Source organism: Elgaria multicarinata, chromosome 2 (genome assembly GCF_023053635.1).
Source record: "Elgaria multicarinata webbii isolate HBS135686 ecotype San Diego chromosome 2, rElgMul1.1.pri, whole genome shotgun sequence".
NCBI classification, from domain to species: Eukaryota; Metazoa; Chordata; class Lepidosauria; order Squamata; family Anguidae; genus Elgaria; species Elgaria multicarinata.
In genome coordinates, this window is record NC_086172.1 from 87,896,736 (window position 1) to 87,917,255 (window position 20,520).

Sequence of the window (20,520 nt, forward strand, 5' to 3'; positions counted from 1 at the left end):
AAAACACCACAAATATAAATGATAAAACACCTTGTGAATCAGGTAGAATGACAGAGGTATCGTTCATGGGGGAAGAAAGCTTTCAGGAAATTAGAAAGCTTTCATTTCTCTTCCCACAAATAGGGTGGTGAATTTCAAAAGGCCATTTGCACACAGCTCTAGCACAGATACCTCTCAACAGATTTGCACCAGCAAGACATCATGTAAAAGCTCATGGCCCGAAGTCAACAGTTATATGATTTAGCAAACATTACAACCTGACCTTGGATTTTTACTTTGAAGGTTTCCCAGGTTCCTTATACTAAGCCACCTACCCCAGAATGACCCAGCCTTTCTGTGACATCAGAGCAGTTAAGCCAATAAAAGGCAGATGAGCTATTATCATACAGAGGAGCTATTATATAACTGCAAAGTCCTGCTATGATATCACAGCGTATCAAGCAATGATAACAAGAGAGCTGTGGTGAACAGAGAGAACATTAGAGATCAAGGAGGGGAGAGGAAAAGACCAGAAGATGCAAGGAGTCTTAGGCCTTTGCTAGACCAGGCTATATCCGGGGGTGATATTTTATTTATTTATTTTATTTTTATTTATCACATTTTTATACCGCCAAATAGCCAAAGCTCTCTGGGTGGTTCACAAAAATTAAAACCATGATGAACATAATAAAACAACCAGCAATCTAAAAACACAAATACAAAATACAGTATACCCGGGATTGTCCCTGTGCATCCAGATGATGCACAGAGGATCCCAGGCTCAAGCAGGGATCAACCCTGCCTGGCCCCAGGATATTAGCCTACCCTTTGGCCCCGGTTTTCCCCACTGTCTCAGGCTAAGCCTGAGACCGCAAGCATGTGGCCCGTTCCACGGCTTTTCCCAGCTCCGCGCAATTACTCGTGTTCTCTTCACATTCATGTCCAAAAGTAATCACCAGTAACAAAATTATGGTAAGAGAAAGGGAATTTCCTGAGCTGCTACTGTTCTTTCTGAGTAGTGAACCAGGTCCATAGAAATTCCCCCCTCCCCCACCCACTCTGTGAGGTCAATTGCAGAGTTAAAATTTAAGCTGTGCATTAATCAAAACCAAATACTCCTCTGTGGCAAATGGTCCATGAAAAATGTTGTTCCAAAGGGCATAGATCTGTGGCAAATAGCATTCATAACTTCACTGGCTTTGCAGGCCAGAGGTGAATGAAAAGCCCTAAATCTCGACATGGCAGTGTTTTGCCAAGAGGCAAAGGTTCTTTTATGATTCAGAAGCAAAAAGCACACAAGTGGATAGGAGTCTAAGGCCATGTCTACACCAGTCCGATAGTCCGGGCTGATCACGGCCAAGTCCCTGTGTGTCCAAATTATGCACAGAGATTCCCCGGGGGCAGAGGGGAACAGGCACAGGTTTTCACAGGGATAAAGAAACCCTGGGAAAACCTGTTTCCTCCTGCGGTCTCAGGACCATCTCTAGATCACGGGAGGTGTAAGTGCCCATCCTGCCTGGTGCCGCGCTTACTCACAAGTAAATGCGGCACCAGAAATGGGCATAGAGCTGCGTGGCTCTGTGCCGATCGAGGGTGGAAGGGTGAGCAATTCCACCATCCCTGCAATGGCGGGGGGAGGGGAGGGAAGGGGCACACAGTTGGTGGTTTTCCCCCTCATGTACTTTTTCATTAGAGTGGGGCCTCATTCTTGCATGACCAAAACGGTGGCCGTGACATGACTCTTTCCTCCTGGCACATCATGGCACGCGCCATGTGTGCACCCTGAGGGAGGAACTTGCGATCAGGATTTTGTGAGATCCTCCCCCTCCCTCCTGGAAAGCTGGGAGGTGTAGAAAGGGCCTAAGATTTTATCCCATAGCAGGCAAAAAGATAGGAAGAGACACATATTACAGAGCACTTTCTTTGTTCTTTTGTCAGGCACTCCAGGAGAATGACAAAGGATAGACTTTTTAAATGGTTTTTAATGCTTTATGTGTGTATGTTCTGTGTTTTAAAATTTTAAATTTTGTATACTTGTTTTTATCACAATTTTAGAATTTCTGTAAACCGCCCCCTAGGCTATGGGGGCAGTATATAAGTGTAATAAACAAATATAAATAAATAATAAATATAAGTGACCAGCATGCAGCACCTCCATGGTCCAAGTCTATGTTGAAGCTCACTGTGAGCAAGCTTCTGGGGACTTATGTAGTTGGGGACTACATGGATTATGTGCTGGCTGCGCATGCCAGCAACCTTCAGCACACCAAGGCCAGTTCTACACCAAGCAAGATGTAACATTTTGAAAACAGTTTGAGAACCATATATGGAGTGTGCCTTGAGCCCCAACAGTTGTCACTACCATTATAAACCATTTTAAAGCAGTAGTGTAGATCTTGCCCAGGTGTGCTGATCCACTCCCATGTTCTTATTTATTCTTTCAGGGCCATAAGACAAGCCTGAGCTGGTGGCCATCGGCCAACACAGATAATCCTGGTGCAGACAGCTGACAGAAAATTCAGAAGAATAATATGAAGCACCTTTAAAGGAACCAGGCTCTATAATAGGAAGTCAGGCATAGAAAGGCAATGGCTGTATCCCTACTTAAACACCTTGATATAAAAAGGTCTTCCAGGGTGTGTTGTGTTCCCCATAAAGTCAGTTTACAGGGCAAAGACATTTATAAGCCAGCCATGAGTGTCTACCGAGATGCTGCTAACTGTAGGAAATTCCAGTGATAGTGACAATAACTGCAACTCCTATTCAGGAAAACATAGTACATATGATATGTAAATTAATGAAAGCTGCCATTTGCAGGCCTCAAGCACTGCATGAGCCTTTGGGGGCATGATTAATGACGCCTCACATAAAGGATCAGATTTGCTTGACCTAGTGCTCTTCAAGCAAAAGGGAAGGGCTATTATCTAGTCTTTACTATGATCAAACAATACTGGATACACATGCTGCTAGCTATTAGGGAGTTCTCATAATTCCCTTCATGGATTGAAAGCATCCATGTGGGTTGTGGGGTCATGATGGCTAGCCCTTTCCCACACACACCACTGGCTGTACGATTGATGGCTGTGTAAAGGGGCCCATAAATGTACCAACCATATTTTTGGCTATCTGTATAACATATTACAGGTAGGGCTTACAAAGGTGGGGTTCGTAAACTGGGTGGGCAAGGAGGAGCTGTGTGCACTCCATCCCCCTTGCAAATTGGGCCAGATTTGGGAAAAAGTAGGATGGGCACTTATGAGCTGCAAAAAAAGACAGGGAATGTATCATGGGGGGGGGAGTACAAAAGAAGGCACAGATTTGCATAAAATTGGCATGTGCTGATTTATATATGTGTAGAGGCAGATTTAAAAATAACTGTAATTGAAAAAGAAGTACAATACACCTCACCAAATTGGGGAAGACTCTGACAGGTGACCTGTGTACCTGTCGAGACTGCTGTCCAGATGCTGCCGAGGGGTAACTTCAAATAAAGGTGGGAGAACCAAGGATGCACAAGCTCACTGACGTTCTCCAAACTTTACTTCAAGGCTCAGTTCCACATGCTCCCATTCTTGTTGTGACCTGTTTTTCACTTCATTCATGTGGGAGAAGTTGTGCATTTTCCAAATGCAATTGCAAATTTGGGAATTTCTGAACTTTTTTGGAGGACATGCTTTCATTTTCATGGTCGGGGCTGTGAACAGGGCATTTTGGGAAGATTTCTAGGTTTAAGGCGGAGCTTGTGTTTAGAGCTCTTTAGCCGAGTCTCATCTTGCAATTGTACCTTGAATCCAGTGGTTTTATTCCTTTACTTCTGCTTCTCCTTTGTCTGCACTATCCCATCTATCTTTTTATTTTTTTGTAACAGCTTTTTCTTGGTTGGCCCGCATATCTGCTAGGAAATGGTAGCAGGAAGACCAGAATAGGTAAAGTAATCTTGAGCAACCATAGCTGAAAACCTGCAGAACAGGGCAGAAGATTGTTTCCTGAAATGGTGGCTGTAATGTGTGAACTGGCATGTAAGCCTTTGTGCAGGTTTACCTGGGCCTCTCTCTCATGCTATGCCCATGGCACATAGAAGCCACATCAACACACTGAGCGATAACTATGCAAACGGCTAAGACACTCTTCCCAAACCTCGTGCCCTCCAGATGTTTTGGACTTCAACTTCCATCATCCCTAGCCAGCATGGCCAATGGCCAGGGATGCTGAAAGCTCACCAGGTTGGGGAAGGCTGAGCTGAGGTTTGTTGCATACCAGACCTTGGATTCCCTTTGTGGTGGCTGGCATAAAAATGACCAAAAAATGTCCTTCCTGGGAGTCATAAATATTGACTTCCACTAGGGTGACCATATTTTGGAAACCAAAAAGGAGGGCAACACGGTCAGCATTTATGTTAATTCTCATTAAAGTAGAGCTGCCCTTTGGGTGGAGAGGGTGGGGAAAATCCAGATTTTTCTTCAAATTTCATAATTCCCCACCTTCCCGGATTTGTTACCAAAAATCCTGACAAATCCGGTTTTTTCCTGTCATATGGTCACCCTAGACTTCCACCCCATCCTCATTTTCTTAGAACTGAAATCCAACATCAGGAGAATTGCATAGTGCAGCTTTTGCTGGGCTCACCATTTCACCCTGTGTGGGGGGAATCACATGTTTGAATGCTCCTCCAATCCATCTCTGCTCATAGAAAACTTGAATGTCAAGAAGCGCTTAGGATTGTTTTAAACAAGGGAGTATTCGAACGTGGAATAACCCATTTGCAACCTGAGTGGTAGCACTTGGGAACAGCAGCACCATGTGATGACATGGGGAGAAAAATATATACACATAAATATGCACAATTTTTCATGCAGACTCCACACCCCAAAGCTCACGATCTGATATGGACATGGGTTGGAACAAGCTTCAAGATAGAATATGGAGAACCCCAAAGAGTTTGAGTTTGGCTGATTTGTACATGATCCTTCATAAACAAATGGAAGGGAAAGTAAAGAAAACCTAATTTCATTCATTAGATATGTTCAAAGGCCATGTCAATAATTTCTAGGTCATCTATAGCCTTTGAAGCTTCCACCCACGATAAAGGTATTGAACCGCTTGACCTAGGAAACCTGGTAGTGCGTAAAGGCAGATCTCATAAGATCCAGTCCCACTAGAGGGATGACCTGGTGAGGGGAATCAACGTTCTGTTTTATCCGGCTGGCCTGGGAAAGGTTTCTTGGCACCTGATTGGAACAGTTCCAAGCTTGGGGGAAAAAAACCTTTCATAATCAAAGATGAAATTCAAGATTATAGAATCCAGGAACCAAATGCCAGGTTGTCATTTTAAATTTGAAAACAGAACGAGCCAGTCTGTATAAATTAGCGAGGGGAGAAATCTTAAGGCTCCACCTTTTTTTTTAATGTTTTGTTCCTATGCCAAAATAGTTTGACTATAAAATTTGTCCATAAGCTAGGAAAGAAACCATTTCCTGGGAGAGATTTTTCAGGTTACCATCATGTATAGGATAATGGGAATGAAGAAAGGTGGCCAACTGTGGATTTTGTGCTTACTCTGCAGTTGCTGCAAGACCAAAACTCTAGTCAAGATAGGTAAGAGGATCTATTTCTAATATTCTTTAACTTTAAAATGTTAGATTTGAGCTATAAAGTATTAAGTAAAACAGCATTTTAATGCAACTAAAATGCTAGGGTATAATTGTGCCAAAATTAAGCACTACTCCATTCCATAGATATCAATCAAGCACAATTACATTACATAGACATCTTCCTATCTATTATATAAGGTTCAGAAAAGTCCACATGTTTGCAATTCATGTGTCACAGTTCCTGGGATATGTGTTTCTATGAGCTCCATCAGACGGGGGAAATCATGGTTGCCTACCGTCACTTCTCTGCCTCCGCTTTTGTTGTTTGATATGTCCTTTTTTTCTGAGGGAGAGGAAAGAGGAAGTAAAAAGTGTATGTGGCCCATTTGGTGGTTGTCTTTATTGCACACTTCTCCTGCACACAGCAGGAGATAGCAGCAACTTCTGTCTTTAAAAATAATACAGGCTTACTGGGGGCTTTTTTTGTTGCGTGAAGAAGACTAGAAGGGGTGGGAGTCAGATGCTGCTGTGAGAGGGACCGGGAAATTCATGAGTGCCCAGTAATGAGCGTGCAATAAAACTCTCCTCTGATGAAGCTCTATGAAGACTCCCCGATGCCTTTGTGTAAGACCTCTTTAAGAAAACACCCTCAATGCCTGGATATTTCATAACACTTAAGAGTTCACTGAATAGGAAAGAATTTATTTTTATTTGAACTGTGATATCTTGCATAATTGGCATTTCCACATCAGTATATTAGGAAGCAATGGCCCCTGTACCCACCCCCACCCCCTCTGCGTTTCAGGTTGGCAAATAGGACTTCAACCCCACAGCAGATCTTCAATTTAAAAAAAGAAATATTCACTGACATAGTACAATCCCCCTCTCATTCTGGGGTGTGTAAAGCAGACACCCCCAACCTGGTGCCCTCCAAATGTGTTGGACTACATCTCTCATCATTTTCAACCTCAGGCTGCAATCCTGTACACGCTTATCTGGGAGAGTAAGCCCCATTGAACTCAATGCGATTTACCTCTGTGTAGACATTTATAGGATTGTGCTGTAAGTCATTCAACTGACCCCCAAGACCCGCTGAAAACACATTCCCTGTGATCCAGTTGGGGTGGGGGCATAGCTCAATGGTAGAATACCTGCTTTGCACGCAGTAGGACCCAGGTTTGATCCCCAGCATCTCCAGTTAGGGTAGGAAAAACTCCTGCCTGTAACCCTGGAGAGCTCCTGCCAGTCAGTGCTAGTCTGACCATATGGAAAGGAGGACAGGGTGCTCCTTGCCTTCTCTCTCGGCTAGACTCTCTGGCCCACCAGCAAGCTGGTTGGCAGTATTTTGAAGCCTCCTGAGCTGCCATGACCATCCACCCTCTTTGTGGGCCACTTCTAGCCAGCAACCAATTCTATTCCCTCTCCTCCAGTTTTCTTTTCCAATTGACGCTCAAGATTATGTGGCTACTGAATGTGCCAGTCCTCACTGAGCTGCTTTTTGTTTTTGTTTTTTGGTGGTGGTGGTAGTGGTTGCAAACCTCCAGGTTTCCCCAAACATGCTGATATCTCCTTCTTTGTACTCAGTGGCCCTGATTTGGCCACTAAGCTGTCAGCACTCTGGGACTGAGTTCATAATTAGAAGGAACAATAACATTCTCAGAATTCTTTGGCTTCAATCACCCAACTCAGGAAGGGAGATGCTCAAAGTAATAACGGGCATGAAAAGGTTTGCTACTGTTCAGACTCAGTGGCATAAAAATAAATGCTTGCAGTGTACTTTAACGTATTTGCCATCTTGATTCCCTCTGCAGTTCAGCGCCCCGCAGTCTCCACAAGTCAATGTTCTACTTGGGGTAACTTCCACTTTCAGACATTTGACCATGTAAAATTTGACTTCCCTGGAATTTGCCATTATATTTTTGCTGCACATTGCAAAGACAATGATCAGGACTTCAATATCCAGATTGCAAGGAGCATCCAGAAGAGGACCATCATCTCTTTCACCACCACCATAGATGGAGTACTTCTGGAGGTGGAAGAATCAGGCATCACAGTAGATGGGAAAGAGTGAGTCAGCTCAATGTCTGTTTTTAAGATCCTTTTTTCTTAGGAATGCTCCTGCATACCAGGACCAGAGATGTGGTTTTCTTGTTCGTTTGTTTTTAAAGGCCCTGTTCAGACAACACACTAAATGGGCCAGAATAGGGGCAGAGTCTAAATTCTGATAACCATTGTTGAGGAATTTCATGTAACAATGGTTCCAGATAAGGGTGATTGCAGCAACTGCAGTGGTGCAATGGTGAAGAGGAGGGGCAACTTCATGGGGCTCTTGTCAGTTGGCCCCTGCTTGAGGCGTGAGCCCTTGGCAGGTACCCAAACATGCCTACCCTTCATGCTAGCCTTCAACTATTTATTTATTCAGAAATGGGAATCAAATACCAGGATATATCAAAAAGGGAGGGAGAATAAATTATTATTTTTTGCTTTTTTCAGGCTGGAAAAATTGGTCTCTCAAAGCTGTGTACCAAATTGAAGCATACCTCGTTAAATAGTTATATCCAATTTTATGAATATGTTTTCAAAGAAAAGGCCTATACTGGTCATATAAATTAACCATGCAGTTTTGGGTAGAAAAATATTCCCATCGCTCTCAAATGGGCTTCCTGGAGAGAATGGGGATGCTCTACCTCAGGGGTAGACAACATGGCACCTATAGGCACCGATGTGCTCCCAGACATTTTTCTTGGTTGCCCCCCTTTTTTCTCCAAGTGTGCCACTTGCCCTGAGTCACAGGACAGCTTGGGTGAACCCCAACTGTTGGGAGCACCAGCTGCTGTGTTTGCAATGCTAGCCAGTATGAATGTTAATTGTCGTAATTCTTGCTTTCTGCATCCCTTCCTTCTCCCTCTCCTCTCTGGCTTAGATTACTATGTAGTTTTGCAATCCAGCCTTGTGGCAGGTGGAGGAGAAGCAGTACTAAAATTTCATTCTGCTTGATATCTATTTAATTTTAGTTAAGGCCATAACAAAAAATGAAATCAATGAATTTAGTTCATTTATTGTATTAACTAAAATGAAATACTGTGTTTAATTCTTTTTTGTTCTTATAAACTGCCCAGACGGTTCTTGTTAGGGCTAAAAGGTGGTATAGAAAGGTCCTTATAAATAAATGCATGAATGCACAAACTTAATAGCTTGGTTTGGGGGTGATGAAGGACTTACACTGGCTTGTGATCTTAATAGAGTTCTTCTTCAGGTAAGGGTTCTGTGGTGGTAGAAAGCTTGCATTGTGTTTCACAAGTACATAACCACTGAAATGACCAAATAATCAAAGGATTGGCTGAGAACGTCCTCTTTTATTTATCACAATAGGAGGAGCATGTGGAGGAGAGAAAACTAGGCATGATCTTGGAGTTCCAAAATCTGCATATTGTCAGAATCTTGGGATAAAATTCAGGACTGTTAGGCAGACTTAATTGGATTAGTTTCTGATAGATGAAGAAGCTGCTGGAACTAGGAATGGGCGAACAAACAATGTTTAAGATCACTACGATTATCCAAGCATCTTCTTGCCTCTCATCTTGTGCCCAATTCCTGTTCATGTTTGCAATTGCAAATATGGAAATTGCTCAAATTGATCAGAGATCCAATGTGAAATTTGCCCAAATTGGCATAACTTTCCTCCATAGACTAAAGCGGAGCTGATTCAGTCTGGAAGGGAAAACTGTGCAAATTAGGAAATTTGTACAACATCAAACTGGGGGTGGGGGTTGCGCAAATTGAACATGAGCATATGTCAGCAATTTGTGAACATTTTCGGTGGACACATGCTTGTGCTTGTGCTTGGGGCTTTAAACAGGGTATGTTTGCATATTTTGTGGGCAAAACCAAATTCTCATATACATCCCTAGCTGGGACAAACAAACAACAATGTTCCCTGATTATTTTGAAAATATAAAATCTAGAACTTACTCAGATCCATCTCCATAAAAAAATAAAATAAAATAAGAGCAAGTTGTTGGCATTGGCCAGCTTGGCTTTGGCCCCCTCCTCCCGTCTGCCTTCTGACTCAGTTATGGCACACCATTCCTGGCCACAGCCAGCAACCCAAACCTGCTCACAGAACAATAGCTGCTCTGCATGTGCATACTGTGTATGCCCAGAATCTAGTTACTAAAAGCACTTGGAGAAGGATTGTGTCTGTTGGATACCTCAACAAAGCGATGGACGAGAGGGAGATGGGGAGGAGGACCATCAATAAGCCAGGCCTGCTAAGCTCCTTCTTCCCCTTCCCTCCCTTTTGATTGCCACTTGTCCTGGTTCCAGAGGCTTCCTGGCCTCTCTACTGAGAGGGGATAGATCGTGGCCAGTAAATGGGCATTCAGCTTAATTAATTGTTGTTGTTGTTGTTGTTGTTGTTGTTGTTGTTTATTTCATTTCTGTACTGCCCTATAGCCAAATCTCTGGGTGCTTTACAACAATTAATAAAAAATACAAAGTACAGCATAATAAAAATAGTGTAAAAAATAACATAGACAAAACAATGTAAACAGCTAAAAAGAAATAATGTTTTTAAAATATGAGACAATTAGCCTGTTTGTTTGTTTTTAATTTTCCCTTTTCTGTCTTGCTTTTAGAATTCGTCTACCCTTCAGCCTGAAGAGTGTTCTAATAGAAGATATTTATCCTTACTTCCGAGTCACCTCCAAACTAGGCCTGACTCTCAAGTGGAATTGGGGTGACACTCTTCTAGTATGAAGCTCCAGTTAGTTGGATTTGTTTTTAGTGAATTTTAGTATTTGTAAAATGGGTTTACTGTAGGTTTCTAGCTATATTATGAACAAATATAAGATATATCGTAGTAATGCTAACTTCTCTATATTCCTAATTCTTTTGTGATCCCTGGAATTATTTTTGGAGGGAAACAATTACACAACTCCTTCCTGGCCTTGTTGTGAGAGATAAATGATGATGACGATGATGACGATGATGATGATGATGATGATGATGATCATGATGATGATCATGATCATGATCATGATAATAATAATAATAATAATAATAATAATAATAATAATAAGGGCAACCCTGTTAATTTTTTAAAAGATTTTTAAGAAGGATGAACAATTATCAGCAATTGTTACAAAATATACATCATGCCAGTTATATCAAACAAATTAGAGAGGAAGGTCTATGGGTCAAAATGCATTACTTAAAAAATGAATTACTATCTTCTAGCACCAGCTAGAGATCCACTTCTTCCTTTGCACTATAGAGCAAGTTGTTGTTTATTCATTCAGTCGTTTCCGACTCTTCGTGACTTCATGGACCAGCCCACGCCAGAGCTTTCTGTCAGCTGTCGCCACCCCTAGCTCCCCCAAGGTCAAGTCTGTCACCTCCAGAATATCATCCATCCATCTTGCCCTTGGTCGGCCCCTCTTCCTTTTGCCTTCCACTTTCCCTAGCATCAGCCTCTTCTCCAGGGTATCCTGTCTTCTCATTATGTGGCCAAAGTACTTCAGTTTTGCCTTTAATACCATTCCCTCAAGTGAGCAGTCTGGCTTTATTTCCTGGAGTATGGACTGGTTTGATCTTCTTGCAGTCCAAGGCACTCTCAGAATTTTCCTCCAACACCACAGTTCAAAAGCCTCTATCTTCCTTCGCTCAGCTTTCCTTATGGTGCAGCTCTCACAGCCATAGGTTACTACGGGGAATACCATTGCTTTAACTATGCGGACCTTTGTTGTCAGTGTGGTGTCTCAGCTCTTTACTATTTTGTCAAGACTTGTCATTGCTCTCCTCCCAAGAAGTAAACGTCTTCTGATTTCCTGGCTGCAGTCAGCGTCTGCAGTAATCTTTGCACCCAGAAATACAAAGTCTGTCACTGCCTCCACGTTTTCTCCCTCTATTTGCCAGTTATCAATCAAGCTGGTTGCCATAATCTTGGTTTTTTTGAGGTTTAACTGCAACCCAGCTTTTGCACTTTCTTCTTTCACCTTTGTCATAAGGCTCCTCAGCTCCTCCTCGCTTTCAGCCATCAATGTGGTGTCATCTGCATATCTGAGATAGTTAATGTTTCTTCCTGCGATTTTAACTCCAGCCTTGGATTCGTCAAGCCCAGCAAGTAGGCACAAATAACTCAAGCAAGTCAGCCAAACCACATATTACAGAGGATGGCTAAAAACAACTAGCTATATCTACGTTGGGAAAGAATTTCGTTCATGAATCAAAATTCCTGATCCCAAGTATGATCCCAAATACACACACACACACACACACACACACACACACACACACACACACTCAGGATCACCCACTCCAAAACACACACATCCATTCAGTCAAACAACCAGGCACCCCAGGCACCCATACACTCTCTCTCACACACCTCTTACCTGCCATCCTTGCTTCTTCTCTGGGAGGTGATGGGAGGGGAGGCATGGGCAATGCGTCCTTCTAGGCCCTCCCCTGCGTTAATCTGGGCCTTTTCCTTGGCTGCTGCCATTGCATCCTTCTAGGCCCTTCTAGTCTGGGAACGTGTGCTTCTAGGCCCTCCCCATGCCGATCCGGGCCTTCGCCTTGGCCAGCGCAATGGTGCTGGCCGAGGAGAAGGCCAGATCGTCACAGAGAGGAGCTGGGGGACACATTGCCTGAGAAATATCCCATGGTTTAAATGATAAATGTGTATTAGTCCCATATTCAGAAAGCAAATTAAAGGGAGAAATTAACTTCTGTGTGATGATACAGTTGCAATCTACTGTTCTTCATTCCCATGCACTAGAGTATCAGTAAAACATAGACAATGTGATATATTAGTTCTGGTCATGCCAAATTAAAAGAAAAATCTTTAAATGTTTCCCTTTTTCTCTATTTTCTCTTAGTTGGATTTAGAAGATACATACAAGGGGAAAACTTGTGGTTTGTGTGGGAACTATGATGGCAATGGAAAAAACGATTTGCTCCTAAATAGTAAGATGTTATTTTCTATTTAACTGACTGTTTCATTATTATAACTATCACATGTGTATCCCAACCATCTAAAATAGACAAACAAAAATCCCCAAACCCTCAGGTCAACAGAGATGGTGTGTGTGTGTGTGTGTGTGTGTGTGTGTGTGTGTAAAATCCTATTTAGGGTTGCCATGAGTCCTATTTACAAAGGACAGTCCTCTAACTGACCCCAGAATAGTTGTTTTAAATGATATTGCTGTTTTTATGCTTTTAAATTTTTGTATATTTGTTTTTAATGTTCACTGTTTTTAACTTTTGTAAACTGCCCAGAGAGCTTCGGCTATGAGGCGGTATATAAATGTAATAAATAAATAAATAAATATTTGAAGGTGCCCTCTATCTGATGTGCTGTCCAGTCAAAGAATCATGAGGAGGGAGAGCAGATCAGGCCCTTGAAGATGCCCATCCACTGCTAGCACCTGGATGGTGGATTGAGTATCTCACGGGGCGCCTGGTCACATTCTTCCCCACTAGAGTGAGATGTATTGCATTTCTGTTTTAAAGTTATTATTAAAAATTATTTTCTAAATGTGCTAATTTCTGTGTATATGTAAATCATTCTTCTTTTTTTGGCAATGCTTAAGTGGCCATCCTAATCACATTTTATTTTGACAACAACAGAGATAGTATCTGGCTCAAGCAGGGAGCTTTATAGCTGAGGGGAGATTTGAATGTAAGTCCCATCAGTTGCAGCCCAACACTCAATCCACTGCATTCACTGTACAGTCTCCAGCACATGTACTTATGGTCAAATCTGAAATCATTTTTTTTCCATTTTGTGTGTGTGTGTGTTTGTGTGTATATCACACATTTGTTAAGTGCACCAAGGATGAAATGTTGAGTAAATCTCAGCTAATATATGGTATGCAAATGTTTACAAAAGAGGACATGAATCTGGCCAAATCTATACCTTGTGCTATATCGATATGAACCCTTCATAGTGATACTATATCTAATGGCAACTGTTGCAGTAATTTGGAAAATACAGAATAAAAAAATAGGAAATAATTCTAGAAAAGTGGTGTACAGAATTTACATGGACACAGCAGTGTTCCTGTAGTTAAGGTTGGAGAGTAGATAAAGCATTCTTCTATTATAAAGGGGTAATTGGAGGTGGTCATTTTAACAGTCATAAAATTTAAAATGTTTCACCAATCTTCCTGAAATTTACTTGTGCCTGAACAAATAGTTGATTTCACATACCCTGAAAATTTCAAGACAATTGGTAAAAAAATTGAGGGAAGGAGGGGAGTTTAAAGTACAAAAGAGGAAAAAACCCTCTCTGAATCAAAATGGTTCTGATCATTTAGGCTGGTGATTATTTTATCCATGAAATTTGGAGTATTCGGCCCTTTACGCATTAATCCAGTGGTGGTGTCTTCTTCCTCCTTCATTGTAGTTGGTGGAATGGCTTTTCACTTTTGAAAATTCCCTTCTGTTGATTTTTCAATGATATTTATTCATCCTATTAGAGTGAATACAGAGGCCTTCTTCAGGGACAGAGTGACACATTATAAGTAGTGTCGCTCTCCCCCTCCCTCCTGCCTCAGATAGATTAAAATGTCGAAAATAAAATGGCTGCCTGCTTCCTCTAGCACATTTCCATAGTGGAATAATCAGTGTCTTCTCAGAAATGTTCCATTGAGTGTAATAGTCTTACTCTCAGGTAAGTGTGTAGGGGATTAAAAAATGCCTGGAACCTTGGAAGGGGGAGAGTGAGAGATGTTACTAAGAATTGCCTCTCCTTTCCAGCAATATAATCCTACAATTAACAACTTGCTTAACAACCCCCCAGTGCTGAAAGCTTTTTGCCTTATTCACCATGGTTAAAGCTGTGGTTTAAGGTGTCTTCTGAGCAGGGCCTATGTGAATTAGCAAAGATCCTGCAACTCACTCTGATGTGACAGTTAGTTCACTCTATTGCTGAACAAATGTCCCCAGCGCTCCACCCTATTTTCTAAGGCCGCCATATTAGAAGCCCTATTTTGTTTTCAATTAACCATATTAGGCCGTGACATTTTAAGGAACTAGAAACAACCCATCATTCCCAGTAAAGTGTGTTTCCAACTGAGAAAATCAGCTAGTGTAAGAAGGATGACATTCAATATGCTGGCCCTGCATAGTAATGTATTAAGAGTGATGAGGTGTGGTTTTTTTTACAGGCCATCCACTATTCCCATGGCAGTTTGGAAACCTTCACAAAGTAGAAGATCCAACAGAGAAGTGCCCTGATGTGCATGGAGATAGCAGGAAGCGCCAAAACCGCTCTCGCCAGCAAGCTCAGTGCAAAAGGAAATACGTAAGTTGGACTACACAATGCCAGAAGAGGGAAGAACAGAGCAAGACTTCAGCTAAAGTTAGGTTAATTCAAAGCAGCACAGAACATCCTGAGCAGTGCTCAAATTACAAGGGGGTCAAAGGAGCCCCGGCTTTCTTATTTTTGTGTGTGCGTCACTCAGTTAGCTGCTGTTTTAGAAGGCAGTGGGGGACATGACTTGGCTAAAATCTGTGTTGGATGTGTGGAGTGGCAGAGAAGTTGCAAGGGCTTGGAAATTTCATTAAGGCCCCCTACCTCTTTCTGAACTTAAAAAGGATGCCGTAGAGTTGGGAAAAGGGCAAAAAAGGGCAACTAAAATTATCAAGGGGCTGGAGCAACTCCCCTATGAGGAAAGGTTATAACAGCTGGGATTGTTTAGCTTAGAAAAAGGGTGAGTAAAGGGTAACATGATATAGGTGTACAAAATTATGCATGGTTTGAAGAGAGTGGTTAGGGAGAGATTTTTCTCCCTCTCCCATAATATTAGAACCTGGGATCATGCCATAAAGCTGATGGGTGGGAGATTCAGGACAGATTCAGGACAGATAAAAAGAAGTACTTCTTCACAGGGCACATAGGTAAACTATGCAATACACTATGCAATACATTTTTTGCCTTAGTCACTGTGGTTAAAGCCATGGTTTAAGGAGTTTTCTGAACATGGCCTGGCTTTCTGGCTTAACCACCATGGTTAAAGCCATGGTTTAAGGTGTCTTCTGAACATGGCCATTGTATCGTGAGGTTGTGTCTATTGAGGGAGTGTCAGTGAGCAAAAGTAGAATATTTCTTTAACTTGGGTTGGATTGGAGGCATGTAAAATTATTCAGGAAACCAGGAAAATGCAGAGAAATGGACTAAGCAGAGAACTGTAAGAGGTTTGTTATTTTTAAAGAAAAAAGAAAAATGGTATGGATGCTTTCTGAAATAAATAAATAAATAAATAAAGCAAATAACTTTAGTATCAACAAATCCTCAAGAATGAGTCTACCAAAACTATTAATGGCTCAGGAAAATGCAAAGAATTAATTTAAGCAGGGTATCGTTTTATTAAAAGAACCAACAGATACTTAGTGAGATGTACCAAACTCTTCCACGGCTGTCTATCCTGGTCTTGCTCTTGAAAAAAGAGAGAGAGAGAGAGAGAGAGAGAGAGAGAGAGAGAGAGAGAGAGAGAGAGAGAGAGATTGAGTCCTAAGTAAAGCTATAATTTGAACTGCTGCAGTCCAGCTACTACTACTACTACTACTACTACAGCACTGGCTATGGAAGTTAAGGAACTCTGGCAACAGGAAAAGGTCACAATCACTCCATTAGTCATATTAGTGATCAGCATCACATCAAAAAACTTTACAGAAAACCTTCAGAAACTGGGCCTACCAAAATACTTCTATACCAACATCCAGAAAGCAGTCATATTTAAAACACACAAGGAAGTTTTTGAGTCAGTAAAAGACAGCATGACTTGGCAAAGCCCATCATGTCCATCTAGAAAAACCACCACGAGTGAGAAAAGAGAGATAGTAATATAAATCCCCTCTCTGCACAACCGTTAAAGATAGATGAAACCTCTTTGGTCAACCTAGGTGCAGGAACTCTGCAATGCAAACTTTTCTCTATTCACTTTAGTGGAGGCAATTGCTCAACACATGCAAAAGACTACATTTCCCCTCAATTGAAAAGACTGGAGTTGACAGTTGCTTTGGTCTATTCCTTTCTCTTCTTTCCTCAATAGCAACAGCACAGAACATGATTAGGGAGTCATAACATCCCATCTTAAGCCCAAAAGTCAATGAAGTTATGCTACTGATTTCTGTAAAGTACACGATCAGTGTAAGAACTCAAATGTCTGTCTCTCTCTTTCAGAAATCCAAGTGCCAGAGAGTCTTGTCCCGCTTTGGGAACTGTTCCAGGGTGGTTGCCATGGATGACTACTTAATCATCTGTACAGAAGATATGTGTGGTTGTTCTGAGAAATCTTCTCATTCTGACTTGGTGGCCAGCTGTGTGTGCAGCACTCTCAGCCAGTATTCCCGAGACTGTGTCCTCAAGGGTGGAGATCCTGGAAAATGGAGATCCAAAGAACTCTGCTGTAAGTAAAGGAAGACAGCCAAACTCTGTCAACAATAACAAATAGGTTCTAGGAGAACCTTGCCCAACCTCATGCCCTCCAAATGTGTTGGACTACAGCTCCCAACATCTTCAGTCAGCATGGCTAATGGCCAACCCATCTGGTTGGCACCAGGTTGTGGAAGGCTATTCTAGTGTCACATTAATTGTATCAAGTAGTGTCTGAGTTATAAGTAAGCACTCCTGCTTCCACCTGAACCAGCACATCTGTTTGCCACATCATCCCCCAAATGGCCACCCCCTGTTTCAGGAGCATCAGGGTTCCCTTTCACGTTACCACCAAGCATCAGTGGTAGAAACTGGCTAGTGGGTGCAATCATGGTCCCCATTCACTGAATGTATGGGGCTAGAAAGGCTACAAGATGCCCCCAGATGTTGATGGTGCCTGGTTGAAGGAGAGAGACTGGCAGTTGTGACCTCATGCTGATGCTACCTGCCTAAACAGACTGGCCATTATGACTCATGCTGATGCCAACTACCTGATGGGAAGAGACTGGCCATTGTGACTGCCTGCTGTTGCTGCCAACATGAAGGAATAGCCCCATGATGATGTTATCTGCATGAAGAAGAGAGCCTGACCACTCATGATCAAGCTGATCTATCTTGACTGAAGAGGAGAGAGAGAGAGATAAAGAGAGAGAGAGAGAGAGGCCATTATGAGATCATGCTGATGTTGCCTGCTGGAAGAGTGATGCTGCACACCTAAAGGAGGAAGAGACACTTCATGCCCACAGATTTCTGACCATTTTCAAGAGAAAGGTGCCCTTTGCATACTGGACCAGAGAAGGGTTTCTTCACTTTCCTTCATACTTCCTTAGCTTTTCAAATGCCAGTTTCATCACCCTCTGGACAGGTAATCAGGGCCCATTGTCCACCAATGCTTTTTATGAGATGAGTGAAAATAGCTCCCCAAATTCTCCATTTTATGCAGATCATGGCGGAAGTGAGTTCCGCCAGACCTGTGCCCCCTTTGTCCTGCAACCAGCAATGGGGCAAAATCCACCAGGCACATATTTTGGGTTCCAGGAGAGCCAGACCCAGGGGTATTTGCTGCCTTCGCAGGCCCAGGCAGATTTTTGCCTCTTGCTACCCTCTACCCGCTCACTGCTCTGCTTTGCGTCTGGTTTCCAAAATAAGCCAGGAACTCTCTTTCCTGGGTTGTTTTGCATGATGTGTGAACCCAGAACTCTGGGTTGTTGAGGGGGAAACCCAGAGCATTAATCCATGGTTTGTTATTGGGTTAAACCCGTGAATTGTCTCCCCCTCAACCACCTTGCATTTTGAGTTCACATATCATGGGAAACAACCCAGGGATGTTCCCAGGTTATTTCAGATGCATATGCAAAGCAGAAGAAGCAGCAAGAAGGCAGGAGGCAGCACAGCCTGGACAAGCCATGGGTTAAACAACCCATGGTTGTCATTATGTGCAAATTAGGTCAATATCAGAAGCTGTAATTAGCAAGCTGAATTGAAATGGTTGTGGCTTTCTCATCACAAATTTGCAGTAGCTTGTGCCTGTTATGTTATGGCTCTAGGAAAATTTTTGAATGCAATAGCACCCTCCTGCATCTGATATTGAAGGGAATATATATAGCCATCATGACTAGTAGGCATTGGTAGCCTTATCCTCCATGAATAATAAAACTTGTCAAAAGGGTGAAGAAATTTAAAATAGAGGACACCTAGCCTTAGATAATCATAATATTGGAAAGAATGTTTGGACATAGAGGTAGAGCTGAGCCAAACTATTCATCTCTGCTTTGGGGGGATTTTGTTGGGGGCAAGGCTGGGGGCAAGGGTAGGCATTGTTAGGAACCGGCCTAGGAACCACCACACAGCAGGGGCCCACTGACAAGAGCCCCCTGGAGTTGCTTCTCCTTTTCACCATTCCAACCTGCTTGTTCACCTGCCTCTCATTCTGGCTCAGAAAACAGTAGTGATGAGATGGAAGAGGAGGAGATGCCATTACCTACCTGCTCTCTGGTGCCCTGCCTGTCAAGCAAGCAAATGGTAGCAGGAATGAGGAGGAGGAGGAGGAGCTGGTGCCAATGGGGTGAGAAGGCAGATTCACTGAGGGAGGGGGCCAGTTCAGGGTGTCTTTCCAAAGGACCCTCAGAAACCTGGAACCGGCACTATGTGAAGGTGGAGCAAAAATTCCTCTTGAAGATAGATTCAGTCAATGAATTTCCTCCTCACCTTCACAGGGAATGAATGATCCCTCAAAAGTGTGTCTGTCTGTGTGTTTATGTGGAATTTGGTCCACGTCTTCCTAGCTGTATACAACTTTATTCTAAAAAATTATAAAATGAATATTGACTACTGTCACTAACATTGCTTTAATTTGGTTTGCAGTCCAGAAATGTCCAAACAACCTGGAATATATGGAATGTGGGAACGCCTGTGCTGACACCTGCTTCAACCCTGAAAGAAGCAAAATATGTAAAGCCCCATGTACTGATGGCTGCTTTTGCCCTAAAGGTGAGAGCCTTCCTTGAGATATTACTTATCATTTGCATGGCACCATAACAGTATAAACTACTTTGTGACCCTTCTTCATGCATCCTGTCAACAACCATATATAGCAATTTATTAATATGCCTATTTTACAGAGTGCTTAATTTCAAAGACAGACAGACAGACAGACAGACAGACAGACAGAAAGAAAGAAAAGGCTCATACCTGCCCCCAAAATTATGCCATATCATCTAGAAGCCTTCTGATCCTGGATGTAGGAGGACAGGACCTCTGTACATGCTCAAAAGCAGTCTTCTATTATTGTTCCACGGTTTCTAGCCCTGATCCCAACACTGAAACCAGATTCTAGAGCGAAGGCCCTGTAAACCCTAGCTCAAATTAAACCTAACAAATGCCCAACTCATATGTTCGTATTTGCTGCATGGATAATCACCTGAATCACACGACTGTGTGAAAGCAGCTCCAACACAGAATTCTATTTGTCTGGGGTGAGGTGGGGGAAATAATTTGTTCAAACCGGAGAGGAAGCTGCACCACAAAAATGGCTTGCATGTGGAGCTGCTTTCATGTTGTTGTTACTCAAGCAGCCCCCCAAGTGCTTGTGTCTTTGAGCATGTGCAGAGTGCTTTTCTCTCTCTAATTAAATGACCAGCACAAGTTCTAACACATCCTTGATCAGTGGGAAGAGCTTGAAGGACAGGTAATATTTCCTTCGAGAAAGACTTTGAAAAACCGTTAAGTACTTCCACCTCCTTTGAGAAGTCTAGAGATATACAACAAGATGCAAATATAAAACACAAGTACTGTGATTGAAAAAAGTGTTTAAAATATATATCTAGTATGGTGATACATTTATTAATTTATTACTTATGATTGCATTTATATCCCACCTTTTTTCCTCTTGTAAGGAACTGAAGCTGGCTTACAGGGTCCTCCTCCTCTCCATTTTATCCTCACAACAACCCTGTGAGTGTGATTAGGCTGAGAGTCAGTCTGGCCCAAATCACCCAGTAAGCTTCA

General features: G+C 42.4%; 1 protein-coding gene across 1 annotated transcript in view; it reads left to right on the forward strand.

Moving 5' to 3' along the window:
* The first annotated feature begins 1,535 nt into the window (after window positions 1-1,535).
* The window catches only part of LOC134393381 (mucin-5B-like), a 75,501-nt gene continuing 56,516 nt past the window's right edge, over window positions 1,536-20,520 (forward strand). The window contains exons 1-7 of the mRNA XM_063118408.1: window positions 1,536-1,580; window positions 7,441-7,637; window positions 10,208-10,322; window positions 12,452-12,539; window positions 14,744-14,880; window positions 16,762-16,987; window positions 19,378-19,503. Coding sequence (XP_062974478.1) covers window positions 1,536-1,580; window positions 7,441-7,637; window positions 10,208-10,322; window positions 12,452-12,539; window positions 14,744-14,880; window positions 16,762-16,987; window positions 19,378-19,503 — 934 coding nt within the window. The remainder of the gene's footprint in view (window positions 1,581-7,440; window positions 7,638-10,207; window positions 10,323-12,451; window positions 12,540-14,743; window positions 14,881-16,761; window positions 16,988-19,377; window positions 19,504-20,520) is intronic.